General features: G+C 35.6%; 1 protein-coding gene across 5 annotated transcripts in view; it reads right to left on the bottom strand.

The window, feature by feature from the left end:
- Positions 1 to 22202, bottom strand: part of LOC149537217 (agamous-like MADS-box protein AGL65) — an 89497-nt gene that overhangs the window by 25130 nt on the left and 42165 nt on the right. For all 5 annotated transcript variants that reach the window (XM_089807390.1, XM_089807389.1, XM_089807391.1 and 2 more), the window contains one exon: positions 12772 to 12833. In XM_089807390.1, the coding sequence (XP_089663516.1) occupies positions 12772 to 12833 (62 nt within the window). The remainder of the gene's footprint in view (positions 1 to 12771; positions 12834 to 22202) is intronic.

Raw genomic sequence — 22202 nt, forward strand, 5'->3', positions numbered from 1 at the left:
ATCTCATCATGACAGGTATGTGGAGTTGGTATTGGTCATATTACTCAGGTGAGGAGTTTGCTTGAGTTACCAGTTGATTCTAGTTTACGGATATCCATTCGAGATTGTTATATTGGCGTTTGGGATTCAGTTGACTAGAGATCTTTAACACTTTTTGGTAGCAGTGATTGTTTGGGTGCTATCATGGATTTGATTGACAGATTGCACGGTGTTGTCTTTTCTTGTGCCAAGAGCTTATATGATGTTGGTATTAGTTTTTATACACCGGTGTTGGGCTTTGTTCATATATCTAGTCGACCATACTTGCTGGAATGTGTTGATGATATTTCATATTTGGTAGTGTGTACAGATGAGTCCCAGGATCATATTGGCATTGATGACATCCAGGAGGATGCAGTGAGCAGTTTTGAAGACTTAGTTTCCTTGGGTACAGAGGAGTTGGACAGCAGTGCTAATGTTTTTGATACTCCGTATGTTGATATGAGCTTTAGATTTGATTCACAGGATATGGATGGTAATACTCTAGAGACTAGTAACTTTGAGGATACTCCTTTAGATAGTGCATCAGAGGAGGTTTGTAGGAGACAGTCAAGCCAGTGCCATCATGTGTCTAATCAGTTGAGAGTTAGTGACCGAGACATTGCTATCATTTGCCAGCATTTCGATGCTACTCGTCAATTGTTAACAGTTTATGGATGGGGTTCTCCTACTAGTGATGAGCAGGAAGGCAGTTATCTTTCCTTGATAGAGATCCACTCTTTATGGGAGGCTATTCGAATTTTGAGACAAAATTATATGCAGTTGGTAGCCGATAGAGATTATCTTATGGAGTGGGGCAGTACAGCATATGATGCATTGTTGGCCAAGGAAGATGAGGTGAGTGAGCTTACTGAGCAGCTTGAGGTGACTTCTGAGATTCTTGAGAGTACACAGTTGGCTTTCAAGGAGTCACAATTTCATTTGGCTAAGGTGACAATGGATTTAGAGCGGCTACAGTCTTTACCTGATTCTATACAGTCACAAGCTGTGGTGTTTGGTGATCCGAGGATGTCCATGGTCGAGATTGTCAGAGACAGTGGAGATGGGGATGCATCCATCCTTGATACTAACATTGGCATATCAGGTTCATTCCCACTAGAGTCAGGTTCAATTGAGTTGGGTGCTGTAGCAGATTGTTGTATGCCTGACATGGTGGTGGCCTCTAGTACTGATGGCACAGAGACTAGAGATGTATCAAAGATCGTGTGTGATGTTGGTGAGTCGACAGTTGGCATGGTTCCTGCTAGTAATACTACTCCCTTGGTGATATCTTTGGAGGTAGTAGTCAGTTCCAACATGGTTAATGATTAATTGCAGTTAGTTTCATCTGGATTACAGTCTGAGCCACTGATTGAGATTGGCACATTCTATCGGCATTACACTGTGAGGTACGCTCATCAATTTACCTTTGATGACCATGTTGATGAGATTATGATACAGAGATGTACTTTGGTTCCTAGTGCTTATCATCAGTTATGGAATAGTTTGATGCCTCTGGATGAGAGTTGTGATGGGCACGACATGGCGATAGGTCCTGCAGTTGATAGCTTGATAATACATGACTTAGAGCAGGAGTTTTGGAGTGATGCTTCAGCAGGTGTTGTTATTGATTCTACTCCTTTGGCTATGACATCTCCTGACTTAGCTAGTGATCAGTCACAATGGGTTATATCACTTGTTCATGGTGAGCTGTTAACTGAGGTTGGTTTTTTTAATCAACATTATATTGCAGGGTATGTACATCAGTTAGCAATTGATCCTTGTGTTGAGGAGTTGATGGCAGGAAAATTTGGTTTGGGTTCCATTTCTTGTTGCTTATCTTGTGATGGCTTTTCACCATCAGGGGTGCATGGGAGTTATGGTTATGAGACAATGGCCCATGATCTACAGAGTTGTGTTGACTGCAGGAGTTGTACAGTGTGTGGATTCTCCATACTTGGTATAGTTTCATTTGAGAGCATTCACCATTGTTGCAGAGTTGGATTGTACATTCCGTATAGGCTAGTGGAATGCATTGATGGTATTTACTGTGTTGGTAGTCCACTTTACTTGGGTTTTGATGTTCTAAGAGTTTGTGTCTCGTGGGTTTCTGACTGTGGAAGTTGTGATTTTGGAGTTTGGTTGAGCTATAATTGTCAGTTTGATTATGGATTCCTCTTGGTCATATTGCAGAGGATATTGCAGGAGCTTGTGTTAATTGGTAGTAGTATAGTTCATGACTACATTTGGGATCCAGGTGGATTGATTGGTTTATTGTTCAGCCATTGCTTGAGGACAAGCAATGTTTGGGAGGGGAGGACTTGTCATGTCCCCTTTTCAAATAATTAAAAAATAATAATCTTTGCTAAGGCAGGCAGGCCCAAGAAAGTGAAGTTTCGAAAAAAGGGGATTAATCTTTGGAAACCGTTAGACTAATAAATGAAAATTATTATTAAAATATGTTTCATTAACCTCTCTTGGACGTGAGTTACAGTTATGCCCTCTTTTAAGGGGTTTGGAGGCATTTTGGGCAAATTCCAGAACTTGATTTTTGCTCATTCTTTGTTATTCTTCAGAGGCTGCCAAACCTGTGGAGAAGGAGACCCAAGAACGGAAGTTTGCAGGTTTCCAGGGAGACCCAAGAACGGGAGTTTGCAGGTTTCCAAGAAGCCTAAGGACGGGAGTTTGAAGCCATTCCATGTGCATGCTCATACAGAGTTTTCCTTTGTGCTGAACAGTGCAGATTTGTGGGTTTTCGGATGTGTTTTTTGTATGAGTTTGGTGTTTTCAGTTGAGTATTTCATATCAGTTTGGGTTGCTACTGTATTTCAGACTTTAAAGTGTTAAAATAGAGCTGAATATATGTATTGGGACGTGATTAAACTTTTGAGATAGATTATTAGTGTTTTTGTGGTGTTTCCGGGCATTTTTGTGTTAATTTCGAGAGCCCAATGAGCATAGTTTTTGTCCTACATTTGAGAACTGTTGTGTAAAGGCTATACGGATCTGGAAATGTCATTTTGTAGGCTGTTATGCTGCTGAAATTTCTGTAAAAATGTCCACTTTCAGATTTATTAATAATAGGTGAAGCTGTGAAGCTTTTGGCACAATTTCTGGCATACCCGATTTGGGGTTTCTTGAGAAATTGGTGGATCTTTGTGATATTAGTTGTTTGATCTTGAAAATCTGATTTGAGGCTTGAAATATCATGTAAAATCAGAAAAGGGACATTTCACATTGAAAAGTTGATTCTAGTTGTGTAATTAGGTTTTGTGGAGTTAATTTGAAGAGTTTGAATTGTTCTTTGTCATTTTGCAAATTCTTTAGTTTCCTCTAGTTTGCTGTCCTGAACAATGCCAGTCATGTAAAAATGAGTCCTACTTGAATTCCATGGTTGAAACTCAATGGCCACTTGGAATCAAGGGACACTATAAATAGTGTAAATATGTATTTTGGGGTCTTGTTTGTAGGGGAGCTATTTTTGCCATCAAGCCCTAGGCGAGTGCAGAGGCGTTCTAGCTAGGAGTTTGCACATAACAGTAGCAAGAAAGCTTGCAAGATTGTTTGGTTTGTGCCAATTATTAGGAATAAGATGTAGTGCCTGCCCCTAGTTCGCATTTCTGTTATCATTGTTGAACTCTTTTAGGCCAGTTTTACGCTTATTATTAGTAGCATTACTTTGAGTTTATCAGTTATTGTTTCACATTCAGTTTATTATTTGATGAGATTACTTGGTACTCTATATTTCATGTATCCATGATGATTATCACAGTGTTTGCAGTTATTGATGATGATTAGTTAGATGGTTATTGTACGTGTTTTCTTATAAATACTTACCCCATACTTGCATGTGTATGGTGTGCGTGTTTGTTTTCTTTATGTATGGTGTTTCTGATGTGGTTAAGGAAGGGAGTCGTAGTCACCTGCTAGTCGAGATCTACACGATGCACCACTTCCTGCCATTGCTTGTTTAGCTTAGAATATTGTGTCTGTACATGTGTGGAATTTATGCAGGTTGCAGGTACCAGGTATCGACTTCCCTGAATTGCCAGCATGAGCGTACCCTATCGCATTATCTCAATGGTAAGAGAGGAGAGATAATTCTTAAGTCCAAATCCCAAACCTTTAAGTCATTTGGCCTGATTGAAAATTAGGACAAGTATCTGAGTCAATACCCTCCGAATGCGTCGAATGACGTCAATTCGTGATTATAACCCTTTTTGTTTGATTTGGTATGTGCTTTTCTATGATGGGTTTTCGTATGTTGCTTTATGAGTCTTTGGCGTAATTTCTATTAATTAAGTATAATTAAAAGATTTAATTAAATAGAAATTATTATGATATTTTAAAATTTAATTATATTTAATTAGTTGAGAAATTAATTAAATAAAAAAGAATTAAATTTGGAGATAAAAGTTTAAGGATAAATTTAGAACGTGATAATATTTAGTTAATTTAATAATAATATATTTAGAGTTTATTTCTAAATAAATGCTAAATATTATTGTTATTTAAGTTAATAAATATTTTATCAATTAAATTCCTAAAATAAATTAAAAAGTGCAAGGATATTAATTTATGAAAAGTTGTTAGTTTGCATGATGTATGCATGAGTTTAAAGTAAAAGAAATTAATTAAAAAGATAAAATAAGTGAAAATAATAATGTTATTTTAATTTCATAAAGCGCACATGGGATTAAAAGTAATAAATTAATTAAAAATAGAAGTCAAGTGGAAAATTAAATAAAGTTATTTAATTATGCATTTAACGTGCATGGAAAGGATAAAAAGAATAATGCAAGATAAAGCAAAGATTAATAAAATGTTAATATGGAGTTAAAGGTTGTGAGCAAGGAGTTCTCCCGGGTGAACGCACAATCAATGCACAATCAATGCCCTGATTTAAGGAGAGAACTCTTTATCACAATTAGAAAGTTCATTTTAGAAGGACCGCAGATTTTAGACAAGAATTTGGAGACGAATTTGGAAGCAAATTTTGGAAAGGGAAATTTTTGGGTAAGACTGTTAAAAAGAAGTTCATGGATAGAAGCAAATTCTTCCGCAAATCTTTTGGGTGTTGCAATTTCAACATCAAAACCAGGTAGGTTCTTATGTTTTGAATCGCACAGTTAATTACGCTATTTAAATAATTATGTCTTCTTCATGCCTGTGGATTGTAAATCTGAATTCTCTGTGATAAAACCCTTAAAACATTTCAATATTGTAAATTGTTAAACACTAGCCAATGTCCTCTGCATGCGTAGAAATTGGATAAGTAATCAAAAACCCTTGTTACGTAGATTAAAGAAATTAGAAATTTAAATTTGGTAAGGGTTTAATTTGGAAGTGAAAATCCTAGATTGAAAATTCGATGGTTCAATTTATTGTTCCTATCAGATTAAATTTGCAATCATTTATAATACTTATGGAAGGGTTGTTTTTAACAAACAAGATTATTAAAGAATAATAAAAATAATACACTTTATGAAAGAAAAAAAATTTTAATAATTGAATTTACAATGCAAATTATATATATATATATATATATATATATATATATATATATATATATATATATATATATATATATCAAATTAAATTGGAAGAAAATTCGTTATATTAAATTTGATATAAACAAGGTTTTATAACATATAAATTTATAATAATAAAATTGGATTACTTTGTAACCCCACGGCATGCATAGTACTTTACTGCGAGTTCGCAGTAGTACGGCTGCTGCCGTATATATTAAAGTCATGCACTGCAGGCGTACACAACGATTTTCATATCGCTTGATTATATGATTTAAATCGGCATTTATATGCCTTGTCTTAGTTACAAAGTTTGTTTTTTTTTTTAAGTTTTTAAAAGTTTTTAAACTTATTATTATTATTACATTGTTACGTATTACTAAGTTTTAAAAGATATATATATAAAATAGAATTGTTATTTTTACATAACTTTTTAAATATGATTTATAAATAAATTGATTATTATTTTATATTTTTATTAATAGATTTTAATATTAAATACATTATTAATTAGTAATACTTAATTAATAGGTTTTATAATGTAAACTTATATTTATTGATAGATTTTATTATTTGTTCATATTAATCAGTGTTACGGGACTCGGACTAGCCTCTGACTCGGAAAGTCAAAATCCGACTCGGACTCGGACTTGGCAACCGGACTCGGCCAGGACTCGGCAAGGACTCGAAAAATCATACAAGTATAATAACGAACTTTTGAAGGAAAAAAATGAATAACATAATATAAAGTTGAAGATTTAAGATTTAAGATTCAATCCTTAATAGATTCTTGACATGCCACATCATTTTCAGAATTCATATACATTGTAAAAAACATCTTTCGGAAATCTCTATCTTTTAAAATTTAAAATTTAAATTTTTTTTTTTTTTTAATTTTTTAAAAAAATAAAATCAGAGTCCTGGGCTCTGGACTCGCCCAGTACTCGCAAAGTCCTTGGACTCTACGAGTCCATGTGGACTCTTCCAGGACTCGGCCGAGTCCGAGTCCAGAGGCAGATTGCCTCGGAAACATGGACTCTGCCTCGGACTCGTAGAGTCCTGGCATGACTCAGCGAGTCCCGTAACACTGATATTAATGCATTTTAATATAGTTTTTGTAATTATTAATTTATTAATAGTTTTTGCTTAAATATTAATAAATTGATAATTAATGAAGATATCAATATAAGTATGTAGATCAATAATTATTAATTAATTAAAATTAGCTTAATTAAAGTTAATTAATAATGGATATTATTTGCTAAAATTGTAGAACTATATTATTGATTTAAAACATGATGGGAGGATAATTCTAGTTTCATTCGAACAAGTGAATGAGTCAACCTGTAGGGTTATCTAGAAATCTTTTGAACTTGAAACATACCTTGAAATAAAAACTAAAATTCTAATGTTAAACTCAACTGTATGTTTTCAAACCAAAACTATTGGACTATTATGATTTCCATGTACTGTCTATGCTTTGGGGTGTTTTGGGGATTGTCTTAGATGTTGACCAATTTAGGTTGTTACCAGAGGCTCGGGAGTTATGTGTATGTGATGTTATGATGATTTGTTCTCCATCTTTTCAAACCAACCAAGGTAATGTGATAATATGCTCTATGATGGATGTATTTACTGTTTGTTATTTCTTTCTAGTTTCCTTGTGTGAAGCTGAGGTGTATGTATATGAAATACCTAACTTAACCATTTTTGAGTCATCGATCAATTATATTTGATTTGCCTTCCAGTTGCTTTGAGAGGACTGAGATGTTTTAGATGATTTGTTTTTGATGATGTCATGTTGTGACATGTATGACTTGACCATTTTGAAGTCTTCGATCAATATTGTGATTTATTATTGGGATACTTTCTGGTTGCTTGTTGGAGAACCATTGGATATTGTGATTTATCATTGATACCTTCAGTTGCTGATAGAGAACTGTTGTGATCAATATGATTATTTGATGCTTTTCAGTTCCATGGAGAACTAATGTGATTATTGTGGATTATATTTATGATGTTTTTCAGTCGCTTGTATAGGACTGAGGTGATTTTATTATGATTCTTTGATTGAGATTTCATGAGCCTAGGGTAGGTTATCTATGTGTAGTGTCGGGAAGTGGCTTGCAATGGGAGTCGGGGCCCTAAAAGGCTGCCTGGAGAAACCCATTGTAAGTTGTTTTAATAAGTGATAACATTTACACTAAATGGGGATTAAAATGAACCTAATAAGATAATTGTATGCTCTCTCTCATGCCTTGAGTGCTAGTACAGACTAGGATGGGGTAGAGAGAACGCTTGGTTGCGACCTTGCATTTCGTAGTATGCCTCGTCAGTACTAGAGGATACTAGTGGCCACAAAAACACAGGGGACCCGAGATTCCTAGGGGATTGCTTGGATAACTTCCAACGTGATTCGTGCGATGACACTTTCCCGCTTGCATAGTAGGATTCCTACGTGTCTTTGTGGTGCTTCTGGGTCTAGATGTCGATCTATGTGTTTGAACCTTTGAGTTAGTATACTTTTAGGATTTCCTAGACTTAGAGAGTACTTGTGATTATGTGATTTGATATCCTGTTTGGGACTTGAGACTATCTCCTCAGCGCGGTGAGAGTGGACCATTTAGGTTCCACGCGGTCAAATGGTAGTGCTTTTTTACTCTTACCGTTTAAGATCTGTCCATTGCTACCATGGTTGGAGCTTCTTAGGATGTTTGTTCATCATGTTTAGGTGATGTTATCTACTTTGGAGGATCATCTTATGCTTTATTCTTGCAAGTTAGATTTCTTTATGCGTATGTGGTAGCATGTTAGATTTCTTTATGCATATGATGTAGTATGTTTTAAGAGTGATGTCCCTATTACTATAGTACCGATGATCTCTTCGGTGATTTGGCACGTTATGCGTGGGGGATGGCTAAGACCCATGATGGTCTAATGATGCTATTGACGGTTGGGAAGAACCACGCACTTAGTTATGTTTTATGATGGATAGTTGTATTTTATGTTGGATGTTTATATCTTTTATGATGGATGGATGTATCATGTATGTTATTAGTTTCATTTATTTTATTGTACTTATATCATGGATCCAAGAAGGATGTTGTATTTTATATTTCTTCATATGTATATTCTTTTAACCTTTCATACCCTATGACATGTACAGTGGATGATTGAGCATTCCGAATTAATTTGCCAAGAGGCATTCGGAACAAATGTATAGTAAATGGACAATGGACTTTCTTATTATTCTTTCATGTGGATATGGTAGTTGTTAGCTTAGAATTAATTAAATTTAAATGTGACTCAACGCCTTGGAATTCTTAAGGAATGTAACCTGTTATGTATGTTTGTTGATGATTACATGTTATTGCTTCCGCTACTATGCGTTTGGTGTGTATGTTATACTTTCTTGTTTTTAAAAAAAAAAATGTTTAGCAAACTTAGTAAAACTTTAGATTAATTCTTTTGGATCCCTTGGCGGGGCGTTACATAAGAAAGGGCATGTGTCCTTGATAAGTGACTACAAAGAGAGGAGTAGTTGAATTGATAGAGCATCTAATGGAAGCCAAGAACCCTGACTGGTTCACATGCCCTAAAAATCCAAGAAAATTAGGATTTGGTGACAATCCTATGTACAGACACCTTGGAGATCTAAAACCTAAGAAAACTTGAAGCCTAGGAAGTCCTAAGAAAGAATTCCTAAATAGGGGGTTTGTTTGGAGAAGTTGAGAGTTATTCCAAGAACATTGAATTTGGGAGGCCCAATTGGGGCAAAAAGGGCTACAAGGCCTAAAACTTGAAAAGTAAGAACTCGATAGAAAATCCAAAGAAGAATCCATCCACAGGGATCAAAACTGATTGAAACTAACCAAGGAATAGCAAGGACACCTATTCCTAGTCCCAAGATCAGTTTGGGAGCAAAATGGCTAAGTTGAGCCCATGAGTGCATAATTGGATTGGGGAACAAAGTTGATTGTTTGAAGTTGGTGGTGAGTTCTATAAGGGGAAAGGGGATGTTAGGAGTGATCTCTGAGTAGGGTAGAGTGGATTACCCTAATAAGACCAAAGAATAGCTCTTAGGAAGAGCAAGGGTGCTCTTGAGAGATAGTACTCCCCATCATTTTCATTTTGCAAGAAGAGGAGGTGATTTTTTTGCTTCCAATGGCTTGAGTAGGGGTTTGAGCTTCCTCTATTGTGCACCAAATATGAAACTTTTTATGCTTCCATTTTCTATTTTTTAAATAGATTTGCAACTTGAAAAATCTGATTTTATTTTATTTGTAGCATTGTTTCAGCTCATATTTTCATTGCATATTTGAATCTCAAAACAAAGCACAATGAGCAACAGTGGAAGTACTAATAGTAGTGGTGATAAGGAGGAAAATGTGATTGGGGGTGATATTGCTAGTAGTGGGACTAGGAAAGGAGCTAATCCTCAAACTGATTTGTTTAAATGCCCTTCCACCATCATGAAGGATTTTGCAAAGGGTCCTTCTCCAATTTGTCACACCTAGAGTAAAACATAAAAAGAATGCAGGAGGGACTAGGGTGTGGGATTGTCATGTTTGTCTTGATGATTTTAAGAGCAGCCACACAAGAGTGAAGTCACAATTTTTAGGTGTTGCATGCCATGAAGTCAAAGCTTGTCCTAACTTGACTGATTTACAAATATTAGAATGCCAAAGATTGCATTTTGAGGATGAAATGGGGTGGCAAAATTTGATAGAGACATTCCCATCTATTTAATCACAATCATCTAGGCATATGTCCTCTACCATTGGTACTAGTGGCAGCCCTACTGAGTCTAGAGGGAAGAGGAAGATGAGTAGTGGTGAGAAGGGCTCAGTGGAAAGTTTGTTTAATGCACAGACAAAAGAAATGTGAGAGGCATCCATTGGTAGATTCTTTTTTGCTAATGGTATCTCATATCGTGCAGACCATTCCAGTTATTTTAAACAAATGGTGAAAGATATATTGAATATGAATCCTTCATTTGTACCACCTGATGAGCATAAGCTACGAACCACCATCCTAGAGGAAGAGTACTCTAGGGTTGTTTTGTTGTTTGAGGATATGAAACATACTTGGGATGGGACAAGTTGCTCATTTGTAATGGATGGGTGGGACCAATGTTAAACATTAGCCACTCATCAATATCATTGTCACATCCCCTACTGAGCTTTTATTTTTTGAAAGCAATAGATTGCTCAAAAAAGAAGGATGCAGAATTCCAATTCACCATTTTGAGAAATGTCATAGAGGAGTTGGTTTGATGGTAGAGGGTGCTTATAGGCACATCTTTTGGACCCCTTGTTATGTTCATGCATTGAACAATGCGTCAAAAGACATAAGGAAGATTGAATGTATGAAACAGGCAGTGTTAGAAACTAGAGAAGTGCAAATGTTTATATGCAACCACCACACTTCACTTGCCCTATTCAAGTCTTTCTCTAAGAAGGAGTTCCTCAAACCAGCTAAAACAAGTTATGTTACTTTTAATTATAGTTTACTTCTAGTTTGCTTTAAATTTATTTTTATTTATAATTGTTAAAAACTTACATGTGATGTGTTTAAACATTAATGTTTTAACTTATTTTAATTTATTGTTGTCTCTATAGGTATTGCGCATACTTCATCTTGATGGAAAGGATGATTGAGGTGTATGAAGCCCTCCAATTGATGGTGGTGAATCCAGAGTGGGGACGATGGTCCAATTCTAAGTACTCTAAAGGAAAAGCAATGAAGCCAAGGATCCTTGATGAGAGTTGATGGTCCACAATGAGGTAAGTTGCTGATTTTTAAATTAAATGTTAATCTTTTGCTTGCTGATTTTCATACCAACTTTAAAAATTTTAATTTTTTATTCTGATTTTAATTTTCATTTGCATCTTGCAAATATATTTGCTCTGTTATAGCACCCATTGTAGATGTCATTAGATATGCTGGTCCTGACGCTCTTAGACTGGGAGAGATATATGAGACTACCGATAGCATGTTGGGGGAGATGAAGAGAATTGTTGCAGAAAAAGATCCTACATTGGGGTTTTCTAAGGAGCATATTAGGCCTATTGTAATGCGGAGGTGGAACATAATGAATACCCTAATTCATATGGCAGCCTTTGCTCGAAATCCCAAATAGTATGCAGAGTTAGGTAGAAGGGGTCTCCCATGTGTTGATCCCGAGGTATTGGATGGCTTCACAAGTCATCCCAAGAGGGATGACTTCAACCCAAGAGGCCTCTACTCTTCGTGCACAGTTCCTTGACTTCACCAACCTTCATGGCCCAAACTTGGGCAAGCCACAGGCGAGGTTAGATAGAGTGGTTTTGGCACAAAGAGATCCTATTGAATGGTGGACCTGGCATAGGAGAGATACACCTGAGTTAAAAGCACTTGCCACTCACCTCCTTGCACAAGTTGCTAGTTCCTCAACTGCAGAAAGGAATTGGTCCACATTTTCATTTATCCACTCCATCAAGAGGAACAGACTATAGCTAGTGGCAATGCATCATGCTCTTCGATTTGCGAATCATCAGACTCTAAAGTATACGCAGACTCCAACTTTGCAATGGGATGTTGAGCCTAAGGTTGTGGCCCAAATAGATAAGGATGAGATAGCACCAGGACTGGTTGGGATTCCATTAGATGAGACTACGCTTCTTGTGGAGCATGATAGTGAGGACTCTGATTTTGATGCCATGGTGGCAGAGACAGAATAGGAGCAGCAGTTTACTTCATTTTTCTATATTTTGTTTTCTATGTTGAACTTGAACATAATGGTGCAACTTTATCGCAGCCCTCTAGCCTTTGGGCATATTTAGATTTCCATAATTATATGATATTGTTCACTACTAAACTTATATTTAAATATTTTGTTCACATATTGATATGCATATTGACAATTGAGTACTAAAATCGGTTATTATTTCCTAGATGGCATTCAAATGGTGTATGTTAAGATTCTATAATGTTTAAAATTTTAAATGACGTGCTTTGTACTTAGTTTCATATGAATGACATGTATATTTGCAAATTTCAGTGTATATTTAAAAATTTCCTTATACATAGATACATATAAAGTGTCTTCCATCTAATTTATAATTTTATTCTAAAAAGCATCTTACTCTATATTTTTGCAGAGCAATGAATCAGTAGAGAAAAAGAAAGAAATGATGATCTAATATTTTCATAAGACTTTCTAAAGGTTGAGAGAGAATACCACAATTTCTTTTGTACATTAGATAGTTGTAGTTGAATTTGCCTCAACTCATCATTCAAATCCTACAAAACAAAATTAAAATCAGTTAATTAAATAATTAACTACATGACCGCATAAAACATTATGAAATGCAAGTTTCCAAATTAGGTATCACTACCAAAGAACTTTGAAATATCTTACCAAATGTATGGATATAAATTGTTTTAGTTGTGAGAAAACGAAAAACAGCAAAAGAGGGATATGTAATTCTAAAACCAAGAAAACTTCTTTCTAGAAATAGATGTTCTTCAACACATCCTTAAAAATAACTGATGTGATTACCAAGAAAGATGAAGAAAATTACTCATAATTTAGACACGAAAGCCTAATGTCAACACAAGATATGTGCTACGAACTGCCTCTTCGATGACTACATACGAGGATGTGGAATGAAATATTTATAATTCCATGCAAGCTCATGTACCCATCTGATGCAGGAGCATCTTGCATGGGAAAATTATTGAAAAAACAAAAAAAAAAAAAATTTAAAGAAAAATTTAAAAAAAAATCTGGAGGAGAGAGAAAGTGACGAAAATTAGCGGAGAAATAATTTTAAAAAATAAGGAGAAAAGAAAGAAAAAGAGGATTTCTATTTTCGAGGTGCATAGGTGGCATAATAGAAAAAAATAAAAAAATAAATGATTGTCATTCCATTTATCGAGGTGTGTGGGAAGAATTCTAGAAAGTTATGAATATTGTAGAAGGTTGTAGATAAGTCATGTATTGGATGGTAAGTGCCTATTTAAGCAAGGCATATGAGTATTTCTAATCAAGCTCAAGAAGTAGCTTGAGAAGGAGAAGCTTGGGAAGTAGAAGCTTTGGAAGAAACGCTTGGAAAGGTGAAAGTTGTGGAAGGTGAAGCTTGGAAAGCTTGGAAGGCTTCAAGGTGTGAAAGAGAAGGAACAAGTGAAGAGTGATTTTTTCCTGAGTCTGTGAATAGAGCGCCGAATGTGAGGCAGTTTACACTTGGATCTTGGATTAAGTTTGTGAGAAAAGCTAGTGACTGCGGTTTAGAAACAAGGAGGTTGCTTGGTGGCTTGCGAGCACAAGTTGAGATCTCAGAGGTTTCTACCAGAGTGTGGATCTGGACTAGCTTGGGTCTGGATTGGATCTTGAGAGATCTTGTTGCATTCTTTGTCATGAGTTGGTAAGGGTGGTCTGGCCCTTTGTCAGTGGTATCAGAGCAGTACTCCATCACCACCAAGCATGCAAAATGTTCAAACACATATACAAATAGTCACACATCACATTTCATATAAACTGTAAGAGTTTCCTTATTTAGGAATAACGATCTGCCAACTGAAAAGGCCAAAACAGTTGTATGCGGTGGCAGCTGAAGGAATGCCTTTAAGGTCATACTCCTTGTGTAATTATGCCTCTTGGCAAGAGGCATATAGGAAATGTGGGAAAGAATAAAGAAGCAGTAAAAATGTCCATATTGGCATTAGGAGAAGGGAAAGAATACAGAGCATCACACAGAGATGGCATTGATATGTTGATTAGCACCTCTAGCCCAATCCTTTGGAACTAAATGAAGGGGTTGAATACTTAAATCTACATGGCTGTGTTTTCTTGATGCTCCTCTTGTTATATTCACTAATAGGATTGGTTTTTAATATTACCTTGTTACTCTGTAAAAAACGAAGGAGTGCTTTTAGAGAAAGGACAAAGTTATTGAAATATTGTCTCTCTCTTTCTGACACCCAAGTTCACTAGCTTGAATTCAATAAAAGAGAACTTCCATACAGCCCCAATATGGGTCTCTTCACTTTTAGCAATCTTCAGATGTGAGAAGCATTGACAACTCTTTTAAGAGATATATTTTCATTTCTTCTTAAACTTCTAGGCATGCATAAACTTACAATACTCATATTTTAGTTGAGTAAAAATTTTCTCTTAGTCCTCTAATTGATATTGATTTAAAAGTAGGATATCAGTCGCTGAAACAGCTGTTTAACTATGAGAATGTTACTTTTCATCGTTGAAAATGTTTTCATGGAAGGCATTTTGTTGGAGTATGTAAATAAATTTTTAAAATCTTGAGAAAGTAATCTTACAGGAAGAATGTAAAACCACAACATCATTTCAGGGGTGTTCTTACTCTGAGCCATGTATCTCTCAAGAAGAGCAGACAAAGAGATGGTGGATTGTATGGAGCTATTAGGCAGCAATGGTCAGTTTAGACAGCCATATGCTCAACTTGTGGTGCAGTTGAAGGACAATTCTGCTAGTTTCACCAGAATCAAAGGTTAAATTTAGAGCTGATTGATCTGCACTTGGAAAGGTAGACTCAAATTATTAATAACTTCTTCAATGAATCAAGAGATAATTCTCCTTCTCTAATATCTCCTAAAGATTGTGCTTGTGCAAGGGTTTTTATAAGAGAATTTATTCTTAAAAAAGGAGTCAAATGGAAAGTCGGGGATGCAAGAAATGATCAATTTTGGAAGATGATTGATTTGGTTTCACCTTTGGCGTCCCTGGAGTGGCTTAACCATATCCATGATATGTTGTAGACATATCCAGGCAGCATGGTGTCAGACTATCAGAGGTTAGGTACTCTTTAAGAACAGAAAAGAGTTTCTTTCCTACCAATTGTTCTCCCAAAGTCCTTTTTACTTTGGACAAGCTTCAACATGTGCTAGCTAGGTTCCATACTAGCCAGTTGACAAAAGATGATGTTTTGGTGTGGAATGACACCCTGACTTTCTGCTATTTACTGTCATCTAGTTCTTGCTGTTGCCCAATCCTCTACCTACCCCCTTGATAAAATTGTTGATTTAAAACACACTTTCTTAAAGGTTGACATCTTCCTATGCTCAGTGGCTCAAAACAAGGATCTAATGTTGGACAACCTCATTACAAGGGGACTTTCCCTTCCTCATAGGTGTGTTTTTTATGAGCAGGATTTGGAGTTGGTATTTCTTGCAAAACTCCTAAATAAATCATTTTATTGAAAGCATGGGATGAGAAAAAAATGACATGGAGCTCATTTCTTGTGAGTTTATCAAAGAAATAGCATATTGTGGAAATTCTTTTGAAGGGGCACCCCAGAAATTCTCTGTCCTCTATAGAAGTTCTAAAAGGATTAGAGTGACAACAAAGAGGTATTAAGCTCAATCTTGATGTGTAGATTTAAAGATACTTAAGAGTAGTTTCACCAAGAATTCTTTCTCTAAACCAAGGGAAGAAGTTGCATTAAACTTATATGGCATGTAAACTTGTAAGATAAAATTCATCTCATATATACCTTTCATTTAATATTGCTAGATTTTCATTATGAATGCTCTGCTAGTTTCCCGTTTTTCATTACCATTCCTGAGTATTATGTACTAGAATTCAAAGGGATGTTGTGTTTACCCTCCTAAACTGCTCTCTTTTTTTGTCCATTATCAATCATGATACTGCTTTGAAACTTCACTCATTTAATCAGAACAGAAATATTTGAGCCCTTTCTTGAAGCTAATAAAGAAACAAAGAGTCATGTGATGTCCCCTTTCTGAAAGAGAATTTAGTAAATAAATAATAATATTAAAACATCAAAACAAATAAATAATACAATAAAATTACTAAATTGTAATTATATCTTGTAAGTCTCTGAAGGAAAATACATAACTGAACTTGAAGATTGTCTCTAAATGACGAGTAGGTATATGTCAGTCACAGCAATAAATATTTCTATCAGCAGTAATCAAACATGTCTAATTGATATCAATGTGTTATAGGTTCTTATGGCCATGGGGAAACCACGTGTGCCCCAATATGACAAACATACTCGGTGTGAGTGGTACTACCAAGTCACTGAGAAGATAAGTATTAGAAGAATGTGATTTACCATCAGCAAGATGTCTGGTTAAAGAAAAGCCTGTGACAAACAGTCACAATACTAAAGAAATAGATCAACTAATCCCATAAAAAGAACATATGGAGTGTAGCGGAACACATAAGTTACTATGCACCAATAATAATAGTAGAGCTGATTTGTCATAAGGAAACATGATAATTTAGATTAATATTACAGGCATCGATTAGACCTGAATGAAGATGATAAATAGAGGGAGTACTGATCACAGGGAAGAAGAAAAAAATATAAAATATATTTGATACCCTGCAGATGGAAGAGAAGAGAGAAGAAATGAATCATATATATTGGTAGCAAGCAACAATGAATTAATACTGAGAAACAGAATGTTATCTTTTACTAAGGATAAATAATCTTATATGCTCTAGAATATATCTGTGTGTGTGTGTATGATAATAATAAGGAAATCAAAATTATATATATCTATAATGTTTTACATATACACATGTATGATCAATTAATATATATATATAGACATCCAACATATATATTTGAATAATCAATAGTATCCATCTGAATAATACAATATATCTGAACTATAAGAGTGATCACAAAATTATTAATTAGAATGCCTATCTTTAATATATTTTAGTTGTACGCCAATTTTAAACCTCATTATGCATAGGAGGAAGAAGTGTAAGTAAGAAGGTATAAGGCTTCCATCTAAGTAAGCCACCTTGGCTGATGTCGAAGTCCTGCCACCAAGACCAAGAGGATCAAGCTTCCACTCTTGGGCTAAGAATAGACAAGAACCACATCATAATCTTCCTACCATTCCTACTAGGATGAGCTAATTAACCATAGGAGATGTAGGTAAGAAGGGCTGACATCTAAGTAGGCCACCTTGGTGGGTGTCAAAGTCTTGCCACCAAGGCCAAGAGGGTCAAAGTCCCCCTCTTGGGCTTAGAATAGACAAGTCAAGGACCCCGCTACAATTTGCTTATCATTCCTACTATGCGGAGCTAATCAACTATAAGGGATAAAAATTGACAGGAAGTAAGGCAGGCATTCCACTAAGCAGGCCATCTTGTGTGGATGTCAAAGTCCTCCCACCAAACCCAAGGCAGCCAAATTCCTAATTTGGACTTAGTATGGGGTTGGAACCTATCATGACCCAATTCCTATGCTCAAGATTTGTTCAATAGCATATTGAGATTGCATTTAAGTTCATATATATTAAGCTAATAATTATTAGCCTATATACGGTAGTGTTCCCTATGCGATTGCAAGGTTTATAATCAAAAGCACAATGAAGAAAACAAAAAATGTTTTAATCTAGAAGGGGGTATTACAAGTCATCCCTATTCCTAGAAGTCACTGTAAAAAGATGAAGTGTTTCCCTTTTTCATGTCTCAGTCTTCCCTATTTAGGAGAATACCATTCTCATTACAGATTGTACCGGATGTGCTCTTGAAGGAAAGTAAGATGGTGATGTGGATAGAGAAGGCACCACGTCTACAGCTAGTGGAAAAGGGAAAGTCATAGTGAAGGAAGACTTTTTGGATATGATAAATTTTCTACAGTGAGAGACATGCCCTACTCCATCCTTAACTACAAATGATATCTCTTGCCCCACCTCCTCTTCTATAAAAATTATGGCACTCATTGTGGATTTGCTGACCAATGATTCTGGGGGGTAGAGAATGTAAATTGCAATAGATTATGAAACGCTTGAATGGTTCTATTTAGATATCAATAAAGTGAACCAATAGACCTTGCTGCTTGCTAAGAAGCTTGGGGATAAGTGTTGATACCTCATCAAGGGAATAAGCTTGATTGGAAGCATTTGAAAACCATGGCAAAAAATAATAGTTTAGACCACTATGTTTGAAAAAGGTTAGCCTCACTAGCCAAAGAAATCCAAGATATCAAGACAAAGTTTAGGGAGGATCTTGGATATATTGGTAAACACATTTCTCACTGCAAATTCATCTTCAAAATGGTCTTGTAACAACCTTGCCAAAAGTTGTAGAGATTGTCGTAAACTAGAATCTTCCTTGGCATTTAAGAAGGATAGCTCCCTTGTATGATAGGGGTATTTATTGTTTTTGTGTACCTTTCACCTAAAAGTACAAAAAGGAAACAAGATTAAACTAAAGGAAATGGATAATATAAACTCCAATAGTAGACATACAAATACCATTTGAGATTCACAATGGATAATGCTTACAAAGGGAGTTTTAGCACAAGATCGAATTCTAACAAAATAAGGATAGCAAACCTTGACATACGAAAAGATATGTTGTACAAACACATTCAAATCAAGATACCAAGAAATGAGTAAACTTTATCAAGTCAATTGGACAGATTACAAGAACTAATGGATTCCACCAATACATGAAGAGATTCCTAATTTAACATATGAAAAAAATGTAATAACAACTAATGAATACATTCAAGACATACGGACCAAATGCATTCTTCATTATCGCTTTGACAATATACCAGATCAAAAACCCTTTTGTACACGGTGTAAAGCTAAAAGTTTCTTTAAAATTTTCAGATTTCTCCATTATTTTTCTCCCTTCTACCAAAAAATCCCCCTTTTACATAGCAAATGCCTTCTATTTATAGCTCACCTCAATAACTAACCCACAACCACTTAGCATAGCTATTTGGGGTAGCTAATTAGGATAACTACTTACGTAACCAGTTAGTATAACCATAGTTTGCAAACTCTCTAAGCACTCACCGACTTGTCGAGTACTCTACTTTTTTGTTGGGCATTGATGCAGGAGCATCCTAGGTTTCCTTGCAATCTTGCACTTTTGCTCTTTTTGCCAATGACTACCTAGTTCTTAGTTGCTGCCGAGTTCCTTTGGTTGGCAAGTGAACTCTTAGGATGTCGAATCATTCTTATTTGTTGTCAAGTTCCTTTGGATGCCGAGTGAATCCTTTGGTTGTCGAGTGCCTTTGGTTGCCAAGTGATTTTCTTTGGTTGCCGAGCATTGGAGGATGTCGAGTTCGTAGTTGCTGTCGAGTGATTCCTTTGGATGCCGAGTGCTAGTTTTCATTTGCTGAGTTGTCTGTGTCTGGTTCCAGTTTGGGCCGACTCTACTTGCATTTAATTTCGGTTAGGTAGCTAATATTTATAAAGAGCCAACTTGTGGCCTTTTTATGTTCTAGAATCTTCTATAAGCCATTTTAGTAAGTATTTAAGGAAATCTAAGGTTAGGTTTTAGGGCAGTTAGGAGAGGAGATAGAAGCTAGGGATCAGATTGCGAAAAGAAGATAAGTGCTTGAAAGTGAGAATTTGAAGATTGTAATTTGTATTGGCCGTAACCCAAAAGGCCTTACAGCTAGGCATGTATGAAGATATTTTGATGAATCAATGAAAGTATTTCACTCTTCTTCCTCCTTTAGTTGTTGTTCTTTGTGTTTGCTTCATTGTGTTAACTCTTGCAGGGTGGTTCGGAGAGTTGAGTGTGCCATTGGCCCTAATTTTCCTCGTCCTTGCTTGCGTCAATTGGTATCAGAGCTTGATGTTCATCCTTGTGGAGATTGGATCGTGTAGAACCTTGATTTGGATTTGGTTGTAGGGTGGCAGATCTGCAGATTTGACCTATAACTTGCAAAGGGTTACGATCTTGCAAGAACCTAATTTGTAAAGATGGTTCATGGTAGAAAAAATGTCGATAATGCTATATTGGATCAGTTAAGGCAAATTGCAGCTAGATTAGATGTTGTCGAGACAGCCCAAAGGAGAGGAGCACATCTTGATGATATAAGTTATGATGAAGCAGCAACACCAAACCATAATCCAAAACCTAAAGAAGATCAAGATGAGGAAAGATTGTTGCGAGTGTTGTCTAGGGTGAGGTAAGATCATTTCATGGTTTGGCTAGTTTTTACAGAAAGTTTATAAAGAATTTGAGTGTTGTTTGTAATGCTATGACTGAAAGAATGAGGGGAGATAAAAAGGAATTCAAGTGGACACATGGAGCTGATAAGAGTTTTGAGACTTTGAAACAAAATATTGTTGAATTACCTATACTGGCTTTCGCTGATTTCAGCAAAGTATTTCAAGTTGAATGTGATGCAAGTGGTAATGCAATAGGAGCTGTATTAAGTCAAGTAGGTAAACCCGTTGCTTTCTTTAGTGAAAAGTTGAATGATGCTAAAAGGAAATATTTTGTGTATGATCAAGAGTTTTATGCTATTGTTCAAGCCTTGAAGAAGTGGAAACATTATTTGATTCCTAAGGAGTTTGTGTTGTATACTGATCATAAAGCTTTACAATACTTGGGAAGTCAACATAAATTGAATCAAAGACATATGAAGTGGGTTGAGTACTTGCAGAGTTTTACATTTGAGATCAAGCATAAGAGTGGAGATACTAACAGAGTTGCTGATGCATTCAGTAGAAGATGTTCTTTGTTGACTGAAATGAAGGTTGAAATTTTTGGTTTTGATGAAATGAAAGAGTTGTATGATGCTGATCCTAATTTTTCTGAGGCGTGGAGAGAGTACAGAGCACTAAATCTGACAGATCACATAAGTATGATGAGTATTTCATTCAAGAAGGTATGTTGTTCAAAGGTATTCAGTTGTGTATTCCTAAAAGTTCTATGAGGTTGAATCTGATTAAGGAAAAGCATAGTGGTGGGTTGGCTGGACATTTTAGAATTGATAAAACATTGAGTTTGCTGAAAGAGAAATATTATTGGCCACAAATGTACAAAGATGTTCAGAAATTTGTGAAGAGTTGTGGAGTTTGTCAAGTTGCAAAAGAAGTAAGTCAGAATATTGGTTTGTATACACCTATTACTGTTCCTGAGAAACCTTGGAGATTAGTATGGATTTTGTGCTTGGATTTTAGTGAAGGGGTATGATTCCATATTTGTTGTAGTGGACAGATTTTCTAAGGTGGCTCATTTCATACCATGTAAGAAGACATCAGATGCTAAGCATGTTGCTGAACTTTTCTTTAAAAAAACTGTGAGATTGCATGGATTACCAAGAAGTATTATTTCTAACAGAGACAATAAGTTTGCTGGTTATTTTTGGAAGACTTTGTGAAAGAAGATTGGTACTGAATTAAAGTTTAGTTCTACATTCCATCTACAAACAAATGCACAAACAGAGGTTGTGAATAGAAGCTTGGGTAATTTGCTGAGATGTTTAGCTGGAGACAAGCAAAGTAATTGGGAAATGGCATTGGCACAAGCTGAATTTGCATATAATAATTTTGTGAATAGGAGAATAGGAAAGACACCTTTTGAAATTGTTATTGGAATGAAGCCTAGAAGAGTATCACATTTGAGAGATATTGCTGGTGAAGAAAGGAGAAGTGTTGTAGGAGAAGAATTTGTTGATTTCATGGAGTCTTTGCATAAGGAAGTAAAGTTGAGGTTAGAATAGAGTAACAGAAGTATAAAGAGAATGCTGATCAGTCTAGAAGACACCATGATTTTCAAGTTGGTGATGAGGTGATGATTCATTTGAAGAAAGAAAGATTTACTGTTAGAACATACCGTAAGCTGAAGATGAAAAAATTTGGACCTTGTAAGATCTTGAAGATGTTTGACAG

This window comes from Cupressus sempervirens, chromosome 10 (assembly GCF_028749045.1).
Source record: "Cupressus sempervirens isolate cs-2001-9-10 chromosome 10, ASM2874904v1, whole genome shotgun sequence".
NCBI classification, from domain to species: domain Eukaryota; kingdom Viridiplantae; phylum Streptophyta; class Pinopsida; order Cupressales; family Cupressaceae; genus Cupressus; species Cupressus sempervirens.